This window comes from Amia ocellicauda, chromosome 15, assembly GCF_036373705.1.
Source record: "Amia ocellicauda isolate fAmiCal2 chromosome 15, fAmiCal2.hap1, whole genome shotgun sequence".
Taxonomy (NCBI): Eukaryota; Metazoa; Chordata; class Actinopteri; order Amiiformes; family Amiidae; genus Amia; species Amia ocellicauda.
Window position 1 is genome coordinate 10178547 of NC_089864.1, and position 17345 is coordinate 10195891.

A 17345-nucleotide genomic window follows, 5' to 3' on the forward strand; every position below is an offset into this window, starting at 1 on the left:
TCTTCGTCAAAATAATTGCTATGAAATTAAGACCATTTCACCCTGTAAGTTATACTTTATTAACTTTAAAGAAAAGCAGTACAATACACGCATCATTCAAATCCGTAAACTCAGTAGTGATAATGGAAGGATATCTGAGCTCTTGATAAGGAGTAGTGGAGTAAGTAGTTCTCTTGAAGCAAAATGTGGCAGGTGGGAAAAACACACACATAAAACTAAATCCGACATGCAAAAGAAAGGGCAAGAACAAAGACAGATGGTGAAAGAGCACTTTAAAACCCAGAGTAACAAATGCCAGTCTGGGTTTAGGTCCTATTGTGCACATCAATTTGGTCACCGGGCCGTGCGTACGAGCTGGTTCAGCTCTCATTACGGAGAGCTGAGGAGAGGGGGGAATTGCTTCTGCTTAGTTCAGGTCACAAGGCCTTAACGGCTCATTAGCAACCGCCGAATAAATTTCATGGTGTAACAAGATTGAGACTGTAAGGGGATTGAGAGTGAAATCACACAACGGCAGTGAAAAAAAAAATATTTAAAAATTCTGTATGGGTCTCCTTTGCAAGTCCATAACCACAGTAATGAATGATAGCATCTTCTGTGCACCTCGTTTCAGGTTTCAGGCTACAAATTCACAAGTCATTATATTAAATTTACTCCGAAAATATATCCACAGACATGTCTCTGTGTAAAGATGCGCCACTTTCTTGCCATGCGCTCCGTTCTCCTGGTTCCTACACAGTCTAGCAAAGACATCTGTGCCAGCACACCACTATATCATCAAAGCACACCCTGTTTGGCATGAAGCTAAATGTCACCTCATCTGTAAAAAATAAACAAAACATCTCAGTCTTTTGACAAATTATACAACTTTCAAGAATCAAGGTCCGGTAGCTGCTATGAACAAACCTGCAGCATGGTCTCATTGTATTGGAAACTATTTGATCTAAAACATTACGGTTTTCTTATAGCTATATATATATTTCTTATAGCTATCCTATAGCTTTTGTGACCCACTGAACCATTTCAACCACAATTGCAGTTTTAAAAGTATCATGGAGCTACTGAATGCTTATCTATATATAAGATGAACTGCATACACATTTTTGCATTATGAAGTAAAAAAACAAAACTATTTGGATTCTCTAGAAATCAGTCTTATTTACTGAATGAAGGTTGTACGTGATCAACCCAAATCACACTGCACAGATAAGTTTATTATCACTTTTAATTTAAGCTACATAAGAAAAATCGCTTTCATTGATAAGCCACACTACAATGAGACTTATATTGTATATGGACTGAAGTATGAACCCATTTCACAGGACATTGCTGATGTAGGTGAAGTATGATATGCAAATAGCCTTCATGTAGCTGAGAGTTCGTAAATAAAATGATGCCCGGCACACACATCAACAACAGTGCATTTTCAAGTTGGCCGTCTCAAAGTCAAAGACATCCTCGACAGACGGGATTCTGGGATCTTCACCACAAGTGCGTCTCTCGGATCTCGGCGATGATCTGACTGGCTTTCTGCAGGGCCTGAGGAGGAGAGACAGTTAGAGATGTCAGAGCACAGGCTTAAAATGGCTCTCCGACTGATATCTAGCATGCTAGAGAAAATAAAATAAAGATAAGGCTGTCTTCTCCTAGTCTCCTGGTCAAAACTAATCCTGTTTCAACAGCTTTCATCTCAGAAAATTGAACACTTTGCTGAATCATCCTGGCTTCAAATTATACAGATCTGATCAAATAGGCTTTTTTAAACCACAAATTGGTACGGCTAATAAAGTAATCCTTCAATTCATGTTTTCACCGGGACAGTGGATAAAAAAACATTAAGCTCCCCCGCAGCTTGGAGAAGTTACCTTCAGCATGTCTGCCGCCTCGTTGCGACGCTGGGCCATGTCCTCAGACTCTGTCAGAAGGTCATCGAGCAGCAAGGACTTGTAGAGTTGTCCCACCAGCTCACTCTGCAAGCTGTCCTTCACGTGGTTGACCAGGAAGTGCATCACCGCTTTTGGCACACTGCACCCCACGGGAAGAGGCAAGACAGATACAGTCAGCACGGTGCCTGCCTATTTCACTTATTTATTTCCTCCACCTGCATGCAGTGTTTCGTGGTTAGGTTGCAAAGAACGCTATGGCCTGTGACACAAGACCTGGTCTTGAGTTGGGCAAAATGTAACAGATATCCTCTGGTTGAGTCTCTAAGGGAATGAAGCAAGCAGGTGATAGGATACAGTACCTGTCCTGGATGTTCTTCCTGACGATCAGGAAATAGGACTTGATGAGCCGTTCGATGACCTCGCAGTCACGCTGCTCCCTGGCAGAAAGCTTCCTGGACACTGGCACTGGCTGAGAGGACAAAACCACAAGTTAATGAAGAACTAGCATTTATAACTTGCATATATATTCATCATTGGCCTATGTCAATCCAGTGCTGGATGAAGACCTTCCATCTGTAGCTTTCCTTTCCTACGTCACGTCGGCAAAGTTTATTATTTCAGAGATCGTCTTCTTCCATCTCTTGGGATCCATTCGATAGCTTCCTTGGTCCATCTTTGATCTGTTTCTCTCGCACTATGTCCGGCACATTGTCACATGATATCTTTTGCAATGATGTCACATTTTTGTTTGTTCTCAGATCTATTACTTTCTTTTTCTATCTCTTCTTGTTATTCCAAGCCATACATCATTCCATGCTTCTTTGTGCATTTAGTGACTAGGTTTGACAGCCATTAGAGATAGTACATCTCTATTATGTTTCTCTTTTCTTCATCAGTTCTCTTGCTTCTTGAGAGATCTTTCGAATCGTGTTGCAATGTGTTGAGTCCTTCGATTCCCGTGGTGTCGCCGTTTTTATTGCACTGTGATGATGCAAGTAGGTCTTGTTGGTCATGAAGTACACCAACTCCTCTCTTCAATTTGAATTTGTACTCTGCATGACAATATCTGACGTTCATTTTGTCAATTGGCTAGTTTTCGAAATTTAATAAAGCTCGAACTGGATATCAATGCTAAAATGACTAGAACAGCTTTTTACTGGGACACACTACTACTGGAAGAAATGCATCAGTTTTAGGGGAAGTGAAGGCACAATATCAGTTTATAACAGCTGACTTACCACATCTAGCAAGTTGACAGCATGGCCTTTCTGGGGGCTGGCAGGGAGTGAAGACTGGTGTTTGGTCCTCTCTTCGGATGTCCAGTCTTCTTTTGACGCTTTCAGCATCCCTCTCCAGTTTCCTGTGCCTGCCTCCTGGTCCCCCTGAGCCCCGGCGCCCTGAGGACAAGAGAGAAGGAGGCAGGCACTAGTTACAAGTCTACAAATACTACTTTCTCAACCGGCGTCAGCGTGAAGAAAAGGAGCATGCAGCATCCTTACGCTAGGTGTTACAACAGGCATTTGGGAGAAGACATGTATACTTAGCCTCATTAACTCTCAAATAACCCTTATTAGTTTCTTGCTCATTTTTCACAATATTCCAAAGGTTGTTCGAACTTTGGTCCATACCTTTGTGTTAAAAACTAAGAGAGCAGTATATAGACCTTGTCAAGTACTTAGGCTCGGATTGAACAGCAGTGCAACTAATCTGCCCTCAGAGCTTCAATAGAAGAACACAACTCTGTTTGAATTTCTAAATACTATAACTGCCCCTACATATTATTGTGTTGCAAGAATAAAAATCATTCAAACTCAGACTGATCCGATACACTGGCAATCGCATGCCGAGATAAGGGGAGATTCTAGCCTTGGTTTCATTTGCAAGGTTCGTAAAAGCAAGATGCATACAAAATTGATCTTTGCAAATTTATTAAATAGATTTTTTAAAAATCCTCAGGCGTTTTATCAAGACGAGCACAAGACTGCACGTGGTGATATGCATGCAGCTGTGACGAGTTACAAGCAGGCAGCGGAGTGACAGTTGTCATGCAAGATTTTCATTAAAGAAGTCGTATCTGTAGTTTGGCAAGAAATAAACCAAACATCAAGCACGGAAAGTGGGTGGGGATGTTTATCAAGTAACTGCACCTACAAGTGGAATACAATATCACAAAAGAGGGAATGGATTAAAAAAGCTGGAGGCATCAAACCACACTGCAGAGCATGCAAGCATCAAACTGCAGCGAGGACAGACCTTAGCACCCTCCGCCTCCACCGAAGGGGCAGCGGGGGGGTCTAGAGGATAGAGAGACTGCCCACCAGGAGCTTTAAAGGACTAAAGAAGGGGTAAGAGATGGACATCAAAGCAAAACAGACCTGTGGTGGCAATCGCACAAAAGGAAAAAGACCTAATACACAAAATGTAAAGTGTGCCTCCTTTGTCTTGTTTGCGAGAGGATCAGTCTAAAAATATTTTGTCTTTTTCCCCCCTAGTAAAGAAAGTAGAAGACCGTTGCTGATTTCAGTCTCATTTCTAGGTAAAGAAGGGGAATGTAGGAATGACTGACCAGATGAATGAATAAATGCGGAGACTTTAGTGACCTTGTCTACAGAACCACTAACTGACTAACAAAAGTAGAGCAGAACGGCAGAACGAAGTAGAGAGGAAAAAAGAATTCATTCTTGTAGCTCTCCATTTCTATGAAGACTCGAAGTGAAAGAGCATCATTACAAGACCCGACACAGACGGGCATAGAAACCAATAAGCAACCCATCACAAATGGTATTCCTTTGTAAACCATAATTACCATAGTAATCATGCAGTGGGAAAAAACCCACAGTTAAGACTAAAAATAAAAACAGCCCATTAGAACTGTGATGTGTAGACTGAAGAGAAAATAATAAGGTATGATGAATGAAATTATTTTCTCCACTTTGCTGCCGATGTGTGTGACGGCAGTGAAAGAAAATATCACTGTGTTATGAAAAGCTCAAGTGGAGTTTATACCTTATCACGGGGCACTGCAGACGGTAACTCTCGCATTCGGTTGCGTCTCTGTTCCTGTATGAACAAGGATAAGAAAGGTGAGGCATGAAAAGTCATATACAGTAAATATAAAAGTACTAATATGCCTCTTCATTAAAAGAGCTGCCAATCTGACTACGTGTGAAATACAATAGTGGGTTTGCACACTGTTGTTCTTTTCTTGCCTAGTTGTTTCTTTCATTACATTTAAGCTGTCATGAGAACTATACTTTGCTTATGATCCTCGCTTTGTAATCCTTACGTGTCTCCAGGTTGACAACAGACATGCACTATTTTTCTCCGAGATACTCACCTCGATATTGTTGTTCATTAGTCCACAGGCATCAGCAAAGTCAGGGTGCTTGGTGTTGATGTAAGCCAACTCAATCGCCACCAAGTTATGCACCTGGAAAAACACACCAGCATCAGTCGACGGCGGTTTTCCCTCGCTTTATTGTGACACAATGTTCATAGTTTATTTTTCATGAGAAATCAGATAACCCGAACTTGAAGAAAGCTTAGGGCATACAGTACACAATATACAGCTCTGGAAAAAATTAAGAGACCACTTAACATTGATTTCTGAACTTGGAGTGGTCTCTTAATTTTTCCCAGAGCTGTATAATACTGTTATAAATAATTATGAACATAGGAACAGAAAGAAGTTGTACACAGTATAACTTCCATTTTAGAAAACACATCTTTAAGCATCTCAACAAATACAAATAAAATACTATATGATGCTGTGCTACACTGATTGAAAAAAGGGATTGATACTAGGCCTAGAATTGATTAACTTGAGTCTGTAGGTTCCAGAACATAATATAAAACATGAAAAAGAAAGGCCACAAAGTAGACAAAATATACTCAAATCACAAAGAAAAAATAAATGTTGGTAAAGTGAATATATTCAGATGCACTTCCAGCATCCAATAATGTTGTTGGCAACATGCTGAAGTGATGGGTGAAATTGTTTTAGCAGTACAGGTGGTAAACACTGACAGATCCAGACAACCGTGATATAAAATTCAAGACCACAAATTCCAGTGTCTGCTGAAGAGCCTTAAACTTAAACATGTAATGAAAATAACATGCCATGATTTATTTGATTATTTTATATTATTCAATTCTTTTTATTTCTATCTGTGCATCTCAGGAGGCAGGGATTGGGAGTAAATGGAATAGAAGTGAAGAACTCACCATCTCATTGGTAACGGGTAGCCTTTTCCTGAGCAGGGATGTGACCACCTCTACGATGGCATCATGGAGCTTTGGAAATCGCAGCAACTCCTGAGGAGGACAAGGAAATACTATTAGAGCATACTACAGACCACAGCTACTCAGTCAGATAAAGGGTTTGGAATGAACAATTGGGTTTGGAATTGAACGTCAACATTCCACTGCTCAGACGCGGTGGCCCATGTTGGCAGGAATGAGGCGTGTATGTTTCTGCGCCTCTGTGCCCACCGGCCTGGCATACCTGGGTGCTGTAGTTGCTGCAGTGTTGGATGATCCTCTGCATCTCCTCGTGGACCAGCTCCACGCAGCGCAGACTGGGCTCCTCCAGGCGCTTCACCTGCCGCTTCACCAGCAGTTCAAAGGACACCTCAGGCACAAACAGGGCGGGGCGAGGTCCCTGGACATCATCGAGAGGCACAAACACACATGCACGTTATAGTCACCTGGACACTTATTAAATGCACTTGAATCACCTTCTGCAAAGAAAGTTTTCAAACTGGGAAATTGACCCACGTGAGGGGTTAGAATTGTGAAAGCAAGACAAACAACCATTACCACTAAATGTAATAATTTTACTTTCTGTAAGGAATGTCACGCCACTGTCATATAAAAACAACTTGGCGTTACTCACCGTGGCATTTCTGATAGCTGTCAGAACGTCTATGGTTGTCAGGCCGCCTAAGGGATCAACCGATTCTAATGTTCGTCCAAAGGTTTCGTGAAAAATGTAGCAGATTCGAGCCCCGCCACACCTGCAACATTACAGGGCAAGTTAATAAGTATGAGATCAATCTGTGTGTGCATTTAAGATGTCAGTTTTCAGTCTATATTTATTTGTTACGACAAAAAACCCTTACCAACATTTATAGCAAATGTACGGAACTCAGAACAAGGTAATAAAAAGTGAGAGGATAGAAAAGATATCACTTCAGATATAGATCTCATTTTGTTTGTGTGGTACATGATTTTGGCATGTCACTCTGGCATTGGAAAGAACACATACAAAAGGTGTTTTTGGAGAAAATATATCACTAACTTACTTTCAGATTAAAGTAAACTTGGCACTCTGCCCCACCACCCCTCAAATTGCCAAAAAATAAAAATAAAAAGCCCACCCCATTTTCACCAGATCCTGAATGGACTTACAGCTCCGTAGTCTCAATATACTTGGCCGTGCCCTCGATGGTGTTGCAGTACTCGGTGGCGAACTTGGTGATGAGCTGCAGGAGGGTCGCGCTCTTGTCTTCCACAGGTTCTCCGTAGCTGCTGAGCAGAGACTGGTACTGGGCCGCCAGCACATTGATTCTGGTCTTAAGTTCAGGCAGGCAGTCTCGAATGTGGTGCATTAGTAACCTGCAAGGCAGAACCTCCTGTTAGAGTCAGGAAATCCTTTTGAAGGTTAATTATACTACACAGATGGGGGGAGATGACCAGTAATCAATGTGTACGAGATCAAACAGTACATAAACATAGAAATGAGAGATTAAAAAACAGATTACCTGTTTAAAGTCCTAGCCAAATATTTGGTGCCATTCCTGTTGGCAAGAGAGGGATACTTCTTCTGCAGAAAGGCATATTCATCACGAATAGCGTCGGCCACAGATTTTTTATTGTTAATGTCCAACTGGCTCCTACAAAGGAATAAAGTGACACTGTGATGACCTATTCCTTAACCACAGACTGAAAAAAAATGTATATAGATTAAACTTTGAAGGCTGCATTTATATGAGATTACAGATTTCAGGTTTATGCGAATACCTTAGGACCATAGAAGAACCGATTGACTTTCCAGGACGTTTTTCAGAAAACGAGAGTACAACAATTAGCAAGTGGCAAGTTTATAGGTACCTATTGACAACTCCTATTATACCCAGTTTGACTGGAATGACTCGACCCATCAACACATCCATGGCATCAGTCCCTGCATCCATCAAATCCAGTTTGGTTATAACAGCCAATGTCCTCCGTCCTACAGAGAAAAGCAGTTACACAGCAATGAGAAACAAACCATATGCAAAACAATCTATCAGTCACTTAATGTTATCCTGAAAGCAGTGTACTGTAATTAACCAATTCATTAATAAACAAATAACAATTAATAAAACAACATTATATACGTCACTGGTTGGTATTTGAATACAATGCATGCTTTCAATTTAATTCACTACATTCACTTAATGTTTTCGATTGAATTCTGTTGCTGTCATTTTGTAGCCTTGGAAATGAATCACACAGAACTTGATATTCTTTAAAGGATAAATGAAATAGGGTATTACTCATTACTAATTTCTCAGAAGCAATTATCACTGAAATACAGGATTTTAAATGTAAAACCTGGTGTGAATGTTAAACAAAACATCTACACAGTGGATATGTTTATGTTATGAATTTCTAAACTGTGCCGATGTATACTTTGCTCGGAGGGGAATGCTTACCATCAGGGTCCACCTCCCGAGCTACTTTGAGTGCCTCCGAGGTGGCCATGTCCGTGTTGGCTGCGGTCACGGCCAGAATGATGCAGTTAGGGTTACTTATGTGCTTCAGGATGAGGTCACGGATCTGGATCTCAATGTCTTTGGGTTGGTCACCCACAGGGACCTAAAAAGGGAAAACACAGGCCCATAAAGGTGACTTTCACTTGGTGTTAATGGCTCCTTTAGGTACATGAGCAAAAGTTAAAATGTCAAGCTCTCGACAGCATTCAGACCAAACATTTTGTGACCCTACAACTGACTGCTGAAGGAATTAAAGCACATATAATATGGTGGCCTACATTTATATCCCTGACACGCTGATAAGTATCAAGTTAATGCGGCCGTACCTTTGTGATTCCTGGTAGATCCACCAAAGTGAGGTTGACCACATGAGGAGAGAAGATTTTTAGGTGGATTGGCTCATCACTGATACCCTGAAGGATGGAGAGTCAATGAAAGATCATTCAGCAACCACTAGGAAATATTTTCTTCAAATACAGGCCAAATAAATTGGTATTTCATGGTTTGTTTCTGTATCGAAGTATGAAGTAGATTCAACCAAGACTTTGTATCATCTTAGCAGTTTCATCAGCTCAGCTTCATTTCAAACTGTAGGAGTGCATTTACCTTCACATGACAAACATTTAACTGGATAGAAACTGCTTTACTAAAGATTTTCAAAGATATCCTAAGGAAAGTTATGTAGTTCTTAGTTTTAAAAATAACAATTTGTTTTTAAACTTCCAAATAATAAAGTAGCTACAAAAAAAGAACATTTCCATACAAGCTAAACTAAGATAAATATCTTCATAAACACAAGAGGCCACCACTCCCATGCCCAATTCACCTTGTTATTGCCAGATATTCTTTCAGTTTCGGCTTCAATCTCTTGTCTGATATCATCAAAATCTGTGTAGATCTGAAGCAGACACAACACAGAGACATTCTGCATTAACACCAGGGCAGATAAATAGCATTATTCCAAAGAGCATGGGACAGCCATGCAATACCTTGCCACTTGCAATACCTGAAGTAATATGAATAATTAACTCATCTCATTTAGGGACACTTGAAGATAAAAACATGTTTTGACAAAAATATAGCAACGATAGTAGTAGTACAAAAAGGGGCAAGATCGATTTCACTGAAGACAACGTGAATTAATTAAACAAATTCGTTTTGTATGATGGTCCCAAGAGAAAAGTAGTAAAACTACAGGGAAAGCAATTTAGAAAATCAATTGATTAATTAAAATAGTTTAAAATGTGGGCATTAATGTTAAGACATCATAAACAAAGTAATAAATAAAGTTAAGCAAAAAACAAACAAAACCAGTAAAACATACCTTATTTTTCGTGTGTAGAAACTTTCCCCACTCTTCGCTTTCCACACCTGGGGGAAACAATAACACAATCATTAACATCATTAAGGTAGAGAACCAACTGTTACACGCGCTCACTATCTGCCACCTGTGCCATTCTGTAAACAGAGACGAACCATCTACCTGTATGGACCTCTCAGGTCAGCGTCAGTCATGTTTGTTTTGCACAGATTCATTAAGTTATAGTAAACACACATTGCACAGGCACCTGATCCAAAAAACGATATATGCAGGTTTGTTTCTTTTCTGGTCTTCAGCCAATAACTCTCTACAATAAAGACATTTAAAAAAAAACTATAAGTTAAATGGGGGGACAAAAATAGTACATAAACATTTGCAGAGAAAAGGCAACTAATGAATTACACTACAAAACACTGCTGTATGAACATGAGTTACACAGTGAACTGTATAATACGTGATGATCAGTAATTACATTTTAAACTGTAGCAGATTCAAATTGAAATGAATTGCATCATGACACTTTCCAGCTGTGCTGTGCAAACCTTATGTACAGCACTTCTATGACAGATAATATTTTAATTAAGTTAGGATTACATTACTCAGATTGTTTCATTTGTTCAAGATAAAATGAGAACAGTTTGGAAAGTGTTGAGGTTCTCTTTTGCACTTTATGCATAAAACCATATTATACTTTTCTTTCACAGGATACCCAGTGTATTTCTCGTTTTCCCTTTCGTTAGAGATTCTAATAAAAAAGCGTGTAAGTCTGTAATTGAATAAAGCATGATATGTGCATCCTATGTCAGAAGTGGATTGCCAATATTGAAAACAAACATTTCAAATAAATGCTTTTAAAAGAGAACCAAACTTCTTCTGCGATACAGCTGTGATACCTGGTAACCTATTTTGAACATCACAAAACAAAAAGGGGAATTCCACTTGGTAGAACAAACTAGGATACAGAATCAGAATACCTACAATAAAGCACAATATGGGAAATGTAACTAAATGAGGCAAGTAGAGTACGCATGCAGAAGCTTAAAAGCATTTTTCTAAGCAGTGCCTTTAATTAATGCGCCATTCCCAAGCACACATTACAAAAATATACTTAACCAATGCAATGTAGCTTAACACTTTAAAGTGTAAAAATTACACTTATAACTTCCTCCATGAGTATAATTTTGTTCATCAACCCTGTGGTAGATTCTAAATAAGTCATCAGGGTTGTCATTGTCACAACAGTGGGAGATGGACATTGAGGGAGTTTACATGTGTGTTTTGACGTTACTCAGGACAATAAGCTAGAATCAAAGATAAAATGACCCTCTCCCTCTTGGGGTTTACATGGCTTTAGTTTATTGCACTCGTGACGAGCTGCTGTTTACCTGACTTTATGCTAATTAAAGGCAAAGGAGTGAATTAGGTCTACGTTCAGCTCTTGCAGTGTTTTTGCAGGAAAATGCCAGAAAGGGTGGTTTACACGCACGAGAACAATACGCTGACATCACCAAATCCATGGCTGTCATGTGACAACTGGGTGCAGCTGTGGCATGTGCCTCGCATCTAGTTGTTTACTACTCCGTTCTACTGATCTTACTCAAGTGGCTTTTCAAGTCTCTGATGGAGGTAGCAAGCCATGAATATAAATGTTTTATAAAGTTAGGATTATAACACGATGTACAGTAACTGAACAGTGCAAAACAGGCCCACAACCATAGAAAATAATGATAACACTAAACAAAACAAAAAAAGCTTTTCCGCAATTCCATTAACATGACATACACCATAACCATGAAATGTCCATCAGCAACTTACTTTACCTTAAAACTCACAATAAACGGACCAGCTTCTTGCACTTTTACAATGCAGTCATTTAAGGGTATACAAGATTATCTTTGAAGCGTTTACACGTGAAATGTGGGAATACATGTGGAAGTGGATGTGTTTTTTTTTTGTTTTGTTTTTTTAACGTCATTTACTTGAGTATTTGGGATTGACCCTGTCCTTCTCTGTGGCCGTTTCTTCTCCTGTGTTTTCGGGACGAACATGCACACGCATCACCGCGTCACAGGTTAAAAAAACTGCATGTAAACTCCCCCACTGTGACTGTAGTTCCAGCCCTGTGCTTGCCCAACACTAGAAGCATTTAACTAATCAGCTCTGCTCGAGAGGTGGGTTTGCATAGCCTTACTTGCACACCAACAGTGCTGCTGGACAAGCATTAAAAGCATGGAGAATAGCAGGGATCAACATCTAACAGCTGTTAGACCACCAGGTGCGGCTTTTAATAAGAATCATTGGAAGAGAGGTAAAGACACAACAGGGAAAGCAGTGAAGGGGCACGCAGGGTGAGGAGACAGACAAGAAACAAAAGGAAGAGGAGACCTTGGAAAAGGCGCCCATTTTTCCATGAGTTGGGGTCTGCAGTTGAAGAGAAACAACAGAGATAAAAGGGTTAGATACAGCATCTGCACGGGCATACCCAGCAAGGCAGTCTGGAGTTGTGCTGCAACAATTACTGTGTTAGATTAGTTTAAGAGCTGCATGCTGAAGGCAGAGACTTGTATTTTGATATAAATCCAAATGAACCAACTACCCACTCATAATGCAAATCTATACTAAATATGGGTTATACATTTTCTTATTTAGTATTCTCCTCACATCTCCATAACCGCTTTGAGAGAGAAAAATGTACTGAGGGACATGAAATAATGTCTAACACTCCACGACATACATCACATTTGCCTATTTGTGCATTATTATCAGACGTTCCCCATATGTACTAAATAATATACTTTTAAATAATAAAGCCAAAATGTAGATTTAAAATGAAGCACCCTATGGTTAATCAGCACAACATACCCTCCTCAGATCTTTTCTAGTGAAAGGAGGATACACTGACCTGCTGTTATGCACCCGAGACCACTTGCTCAGCAATGTCTAAAGTGCATTTTTAATGAGGAGGGAGTTATCCATTTGAGCACAAATAAATAAAATATTAAATAATTAACCAACAACAACTGGGTGTCGAAAAAAAGAGGCACTAACAAATTATGGATGCGCTTACTCACTCTCTTCCTCGCTCTCTGATTATTAATGCCAATTTCTTATTACTAGGCAAGGACTGATTTATTTGTTTCTGCAATATAATGAACTTTGGATGAGGTATTAGATTTAGGTATACATCCCCTCGATGCCAATTCTCTATATCTGAAAACCGAGTTTAATTTATTGTTCTAGTAATACAGGCAGTATGAATAGGTGGACTGCAAAGGTACATTTTCTCATTGCCTATTCTCCCATACTCCTATTGTAAAGCTTCAGGGGGTTATTGCAAACACTAAAGTACATGATGTACACACCATTTTAAGGAAAGTCATTCCTGACAAAAATGTAGTTTTCCCAAAGCCTGAACTTTCCTGATGAAATTAGATAATGTGTGTGAAAAAGCTATTAAACAAAACAAACTCAAAAGGGCAGACATTTTCACAGAACACACAGAGACAATACACAGTCTGGCATTTTGCCACAGAGAGGCCTTTTCCACTGGCATATCCGACACTCTTAAGACTCTGCCGCACCAGGCTGGCTCGGCTAGGTTCCGGCTCGGTTCAGGGTCCGGTCAGATGTACCAGTGGAAAAGGAGCCGTTAGCAATATATGTAGTGAAAGGTACCATTCTCTTCACCGGTTTTCCTGCGGTCCTCGGCCGCGAGGTGGACAAGCTGCAGGATGAGGGGCCTGCGCGTTACGATCCCTGTGCCACGGGGGAGGAGGTCTCTGCCCACCAGACTCTCCAACACCGAGCTCTTGCCACTGCTCTGGAGGGGGGAAAAGCACGGCACATTGGCACACAGACACCTGGATTCACACTTAACAGCAGTCACGGCCAAACACAGCCTCATTGAGACACAATCCCAAAGATGTGACGGATACCTATTACCATCAATGGCTAGCAAAATGCAATTTAGAGCAATGTAGACTTTAATGAGTTATGCAAAGGTCTATTTAAACTATTAAAATATATATCAGGGAAGTGACCTGAAGGAACAAATGGATGACAGTTGTGTTTTCATTTTATCATAGTAGTGCTGCATCACCTTTATTCAAGGGCATCCTGCGTTTGACTGCAGTACTAGTTCTTATCTTACATATTCTGCAGAATAATAGTTTTTTTTTTTCTTCCCCTGAATTTCCCAGAAACAAAAGATAAACCAAGAGATGCATTTTGTATAATTCTGCCCATGTTCAAAAACAAATAAAAGCTAATTGACTAACACAAGATACAGTGTTGATGACTTTAATAATAATTTCAACCTATTGCTTTAGCAGGTTTTGGGGTTTACAGTGAGGCTGAACATGAACAGAGAACCCCTGTCCAACTCAAATACTTTTGTTGTTGTGACATCTTTGCACAAAAAGGCCTATCCGGAAAAGACTGTCTAACCAGCGATTGTGAAAAAGCCCATATTAGCCAATGAAATCTCCTCAGGCTGTGCATAAGTAACTCAAGGCCAAGCCACTTCAACTGGGAGGCATCTCATGTCAACACAACCATTTCTACAATGTATTAGATACATTCCAGATGCAGCACTTCCAATGTACACATGGGTCATTCCAGCCTACATTGAGGAATACCACAGAGGCTTAGCTTAATTTCTGTGTGGTGGATGAATTTATATTAATAGGCACAAGGGGATTGTTTTCCTTCTCTACTTCCAAGTTTCAAGACCTGTCTGAATGTAACCGTTTCAGTTTTAGTAAGATATAGACATAGTGTTGTTTGTTTAAAGTAGACAAACATGGTTCAAAAGCATAAATAAAGGATAATAAAGGACAGATTAAAGGAACTATATTTCCGGTGTTAAATAACTAACTTCATGCTTTGTATTTTCTTTCTTTTTTCTAATAATGGGCACATAGGTTAAGCACATTGAACACATGAATACAATGGAGAATTTTTCTGCATGCTTACTGAAAACCCAATACTTAATGTATGGAACAAATTAGCAGGCACCGTTGTGGAGGCTAACATTCGTCTTGAAACTTCAAAAGCAGACTTTAAGGCGCAGGAAGAGAAGATCAGAGACACTTCTTGTAAATCAAATTATGCTTATGAAAATCATATTGTGGGCAGCTATAGATAATTACATTGCCCAGAGCACTGAAGGTCAATTTTAAATAATAAGGGTTGATTAAACGGTTTGTTTGCTTCCTGCTGCAAATATAAGAAACAAATACAAACAAATCATTGCATACAGAATGGGCCTGTTGTATGTGGGGGCATGCACATTATATAAGGATGCTAAATGTATATGAAGTGCCTTTGTTTGTGATTGTTTTGTTTGCCACAATTGCCACAGCTCAATGTCATATTAACCTTCCTGTCACCAAACTAAAATAATAATTGTATTTATTACCTCCATGCTGTTACTCCAGGCCCCTTATCTGGGGCTGATTGGAGCAGCTCCCTCCTCTTGTCACTTTCAGTTTTCACTGCAATGCTCTGGTGCATCACAGGGGTTTGGGATCCCAACAATAAAGTCAAAACTACCCCACACACACATGCATTGCACGGCAGGGGACAGAGCCAATATTGAGCCCTCTCGGATCCCTGCCCTTCTCTGGGTATTGATTCCTGCGATAGCCTCGACACTACGTTTCATTTTCACATTCATTGAGATACTAGTACCTCGGTGGAAGAAAATAAAAACACGTACATGTCTTACCCCACCCAGACATAACTTGGAATACATGCACATTTTGAATTGTGTTATATTGAAGACGCACAACATTGATATAAACACATAATGTAGAGCACTTGTGTGTCGTTTTACCTGTGTCCCCACTACTGCAATCTGCGGCAACTGGATAATATCGGCTCCCACTGTGTTGAAGACATCCTGCAGTTTGTTTATTACAGGGATAAGCGCCTCCATGGTTCAAGGAAACAGGGAGTGGAGAAAATGAATGGATAACCCGGCTAAACACAGGCACTGAAAGTCATCCAATGTCCCTCACACAGCCACCATTTAACCAACCCGGCCCAGGGAACAACTGCAGTACGCTTTGGGGGGCGGTGCATTCTGGGAGCTTGAGTCCTTCGGGAAGGCATCGCTCAAATCCGCATAAGGAAGTGAACTGCAAATCCCAGCGGCAACGGGACATGGGAAGTGTTCAGAAATGCTGCCGCTTAAAACGTGGGAGGTGTAGTTCTTAGTCATGCATTGTCATTTAGAAACTAGACCACACCTTCCGCATCTATTCATAAAGTCTGTTTGGCATCTTTATAAGTAATGGGAGGTAACTCAGCAAAAATATGTAAACGCAAATAAATAAACAATGAACTGTTATTCAGAAGAATCCCCTTTACTATTGCATTAGCGCTGTTTTGTTAGTTTCGGCAGTGTGTTTTTCAACCTGCAACCTGTTTCCTGTGAGCCTACCCTAGGGAATAGTCTTGATAATCCTACTATGACTCCTATAATGCTAAATAAAGCCACATCAAGAAACCAGCTTAAATCCCTGACTCAGATGGGTGGTGAAAATGAACTGCATTTTGAAAGAACTCATCCTCCAATTAAAATTATAAAATGGTGTCAGTCTGGTCTACAAATGCCCCATTATGAACCAAAATGGCATGCCAACTCTGTGTTGTATTTATGAATGGTAATACGGTTACATTAAAATAATAATAATATAAATGTTACAATATATTTTTATTTTGATTGGCAATTAACCATTTATACAGCTGGGTTTTACTGGAAAAATCTAGGTAAAATACTTTGTTCAAGGATACAACAGCAGTGTGCCCCACGCAGGAGTCCAGAGCCCTGACCACTACTCCGTACTGCTGCCCATTTCATAATTAATTAAGTAATGAATTAATTGAACAGGTAATGGTATAGGGCACAGCAGTTGAACAATGCAAATCTTAATGTGATGGAATCAAAGGACACTTACAACATCAAAGACCATCAGAAAGACTACAGGCTACAAGAAAGCTCACCAGCAGACAAGACCATAAAGATGGTTTAGAGCAACAGGTGTGAAATTCCATCTCTCGCACATAGAACACATGGAAACTGAACTTCCTTCATCTCAGATTGTGTCACATTATACTCAACTTAATAGTCCTATGTATTTAAAACTTTAAAGTACTAAGAAATATTTGAAATACAAATGAGCACTTAAATAATCTGCAGCTTATTTTGGAAATCGAAAGCTAGACAACACTAAGGGCTTGAGGAACTGTACTGCAAAAGACAGGGGAAACCACTAGTTAACAGTTCTTGTACCACATGTACGCAAGAAGGAAATTAGACATGTTGTATGGTACATAAGTTCAGTAAAATTGTTAAAGGGCTTTCTTGTAAGTTAA

The 17345-nt window shown here is 39.9% G+C and overlaps 1 protein-coding gene across 4 annotated transcripts; it reads right to left on the reverse strand.

The window, feature by feature from the left end:
• Nucleotides 1–35: 35 nt before the first annotated feature.
• dnm1l (dynamin 1-like) lies at nt 36–16038 on the reverse strand. 4 transcript variants are annotated; one of them, XM_066723492.1, is made up of 20 exons: nt 15802–16038; nt 13641–13785; nt 12351–12386; nt 9969–10015; nt 9471–9542; nt 8971–9057; nt 8585–8747; nt 7998–8118; nt 7649–7780; nt 7296–7502; nt 6781–6901; nt 6391–6546; nt 6111–6200; nt 5224–5316; nt 4893–4946; nt 4140–4220; nt 3125–3283; nt 2246–2355; nt 1866–2025; nt 36–1539 (listed from the first exon to the last, which is right to left on the reverse strand). In XM_066723492.1, the coding sequence occupies exons 1-20, from the start codon at nt 15901–15903 to the stop codon at nt 1483–1485; spliced, it is 2193 nt and encodes a 730-aa protein (XP_066579589.1). In that variant the 5' UTR covers nt 15904–16038; the 3' UTR covers nt 36–1482. The 4 variants fall into 4 exon arrangements, with proteins under 4 accessions (XP_066579589.1, XP_066579590.1, XP_066579591.1 ...); XM_066723493.1 differs by lacking the exon at nt 12351–12386; XM_066723494.1 differs by lacking the exon at nt 4140–4220.
• Nucleotides 16039–17345: the final 1307 nt, after the last annotated feature.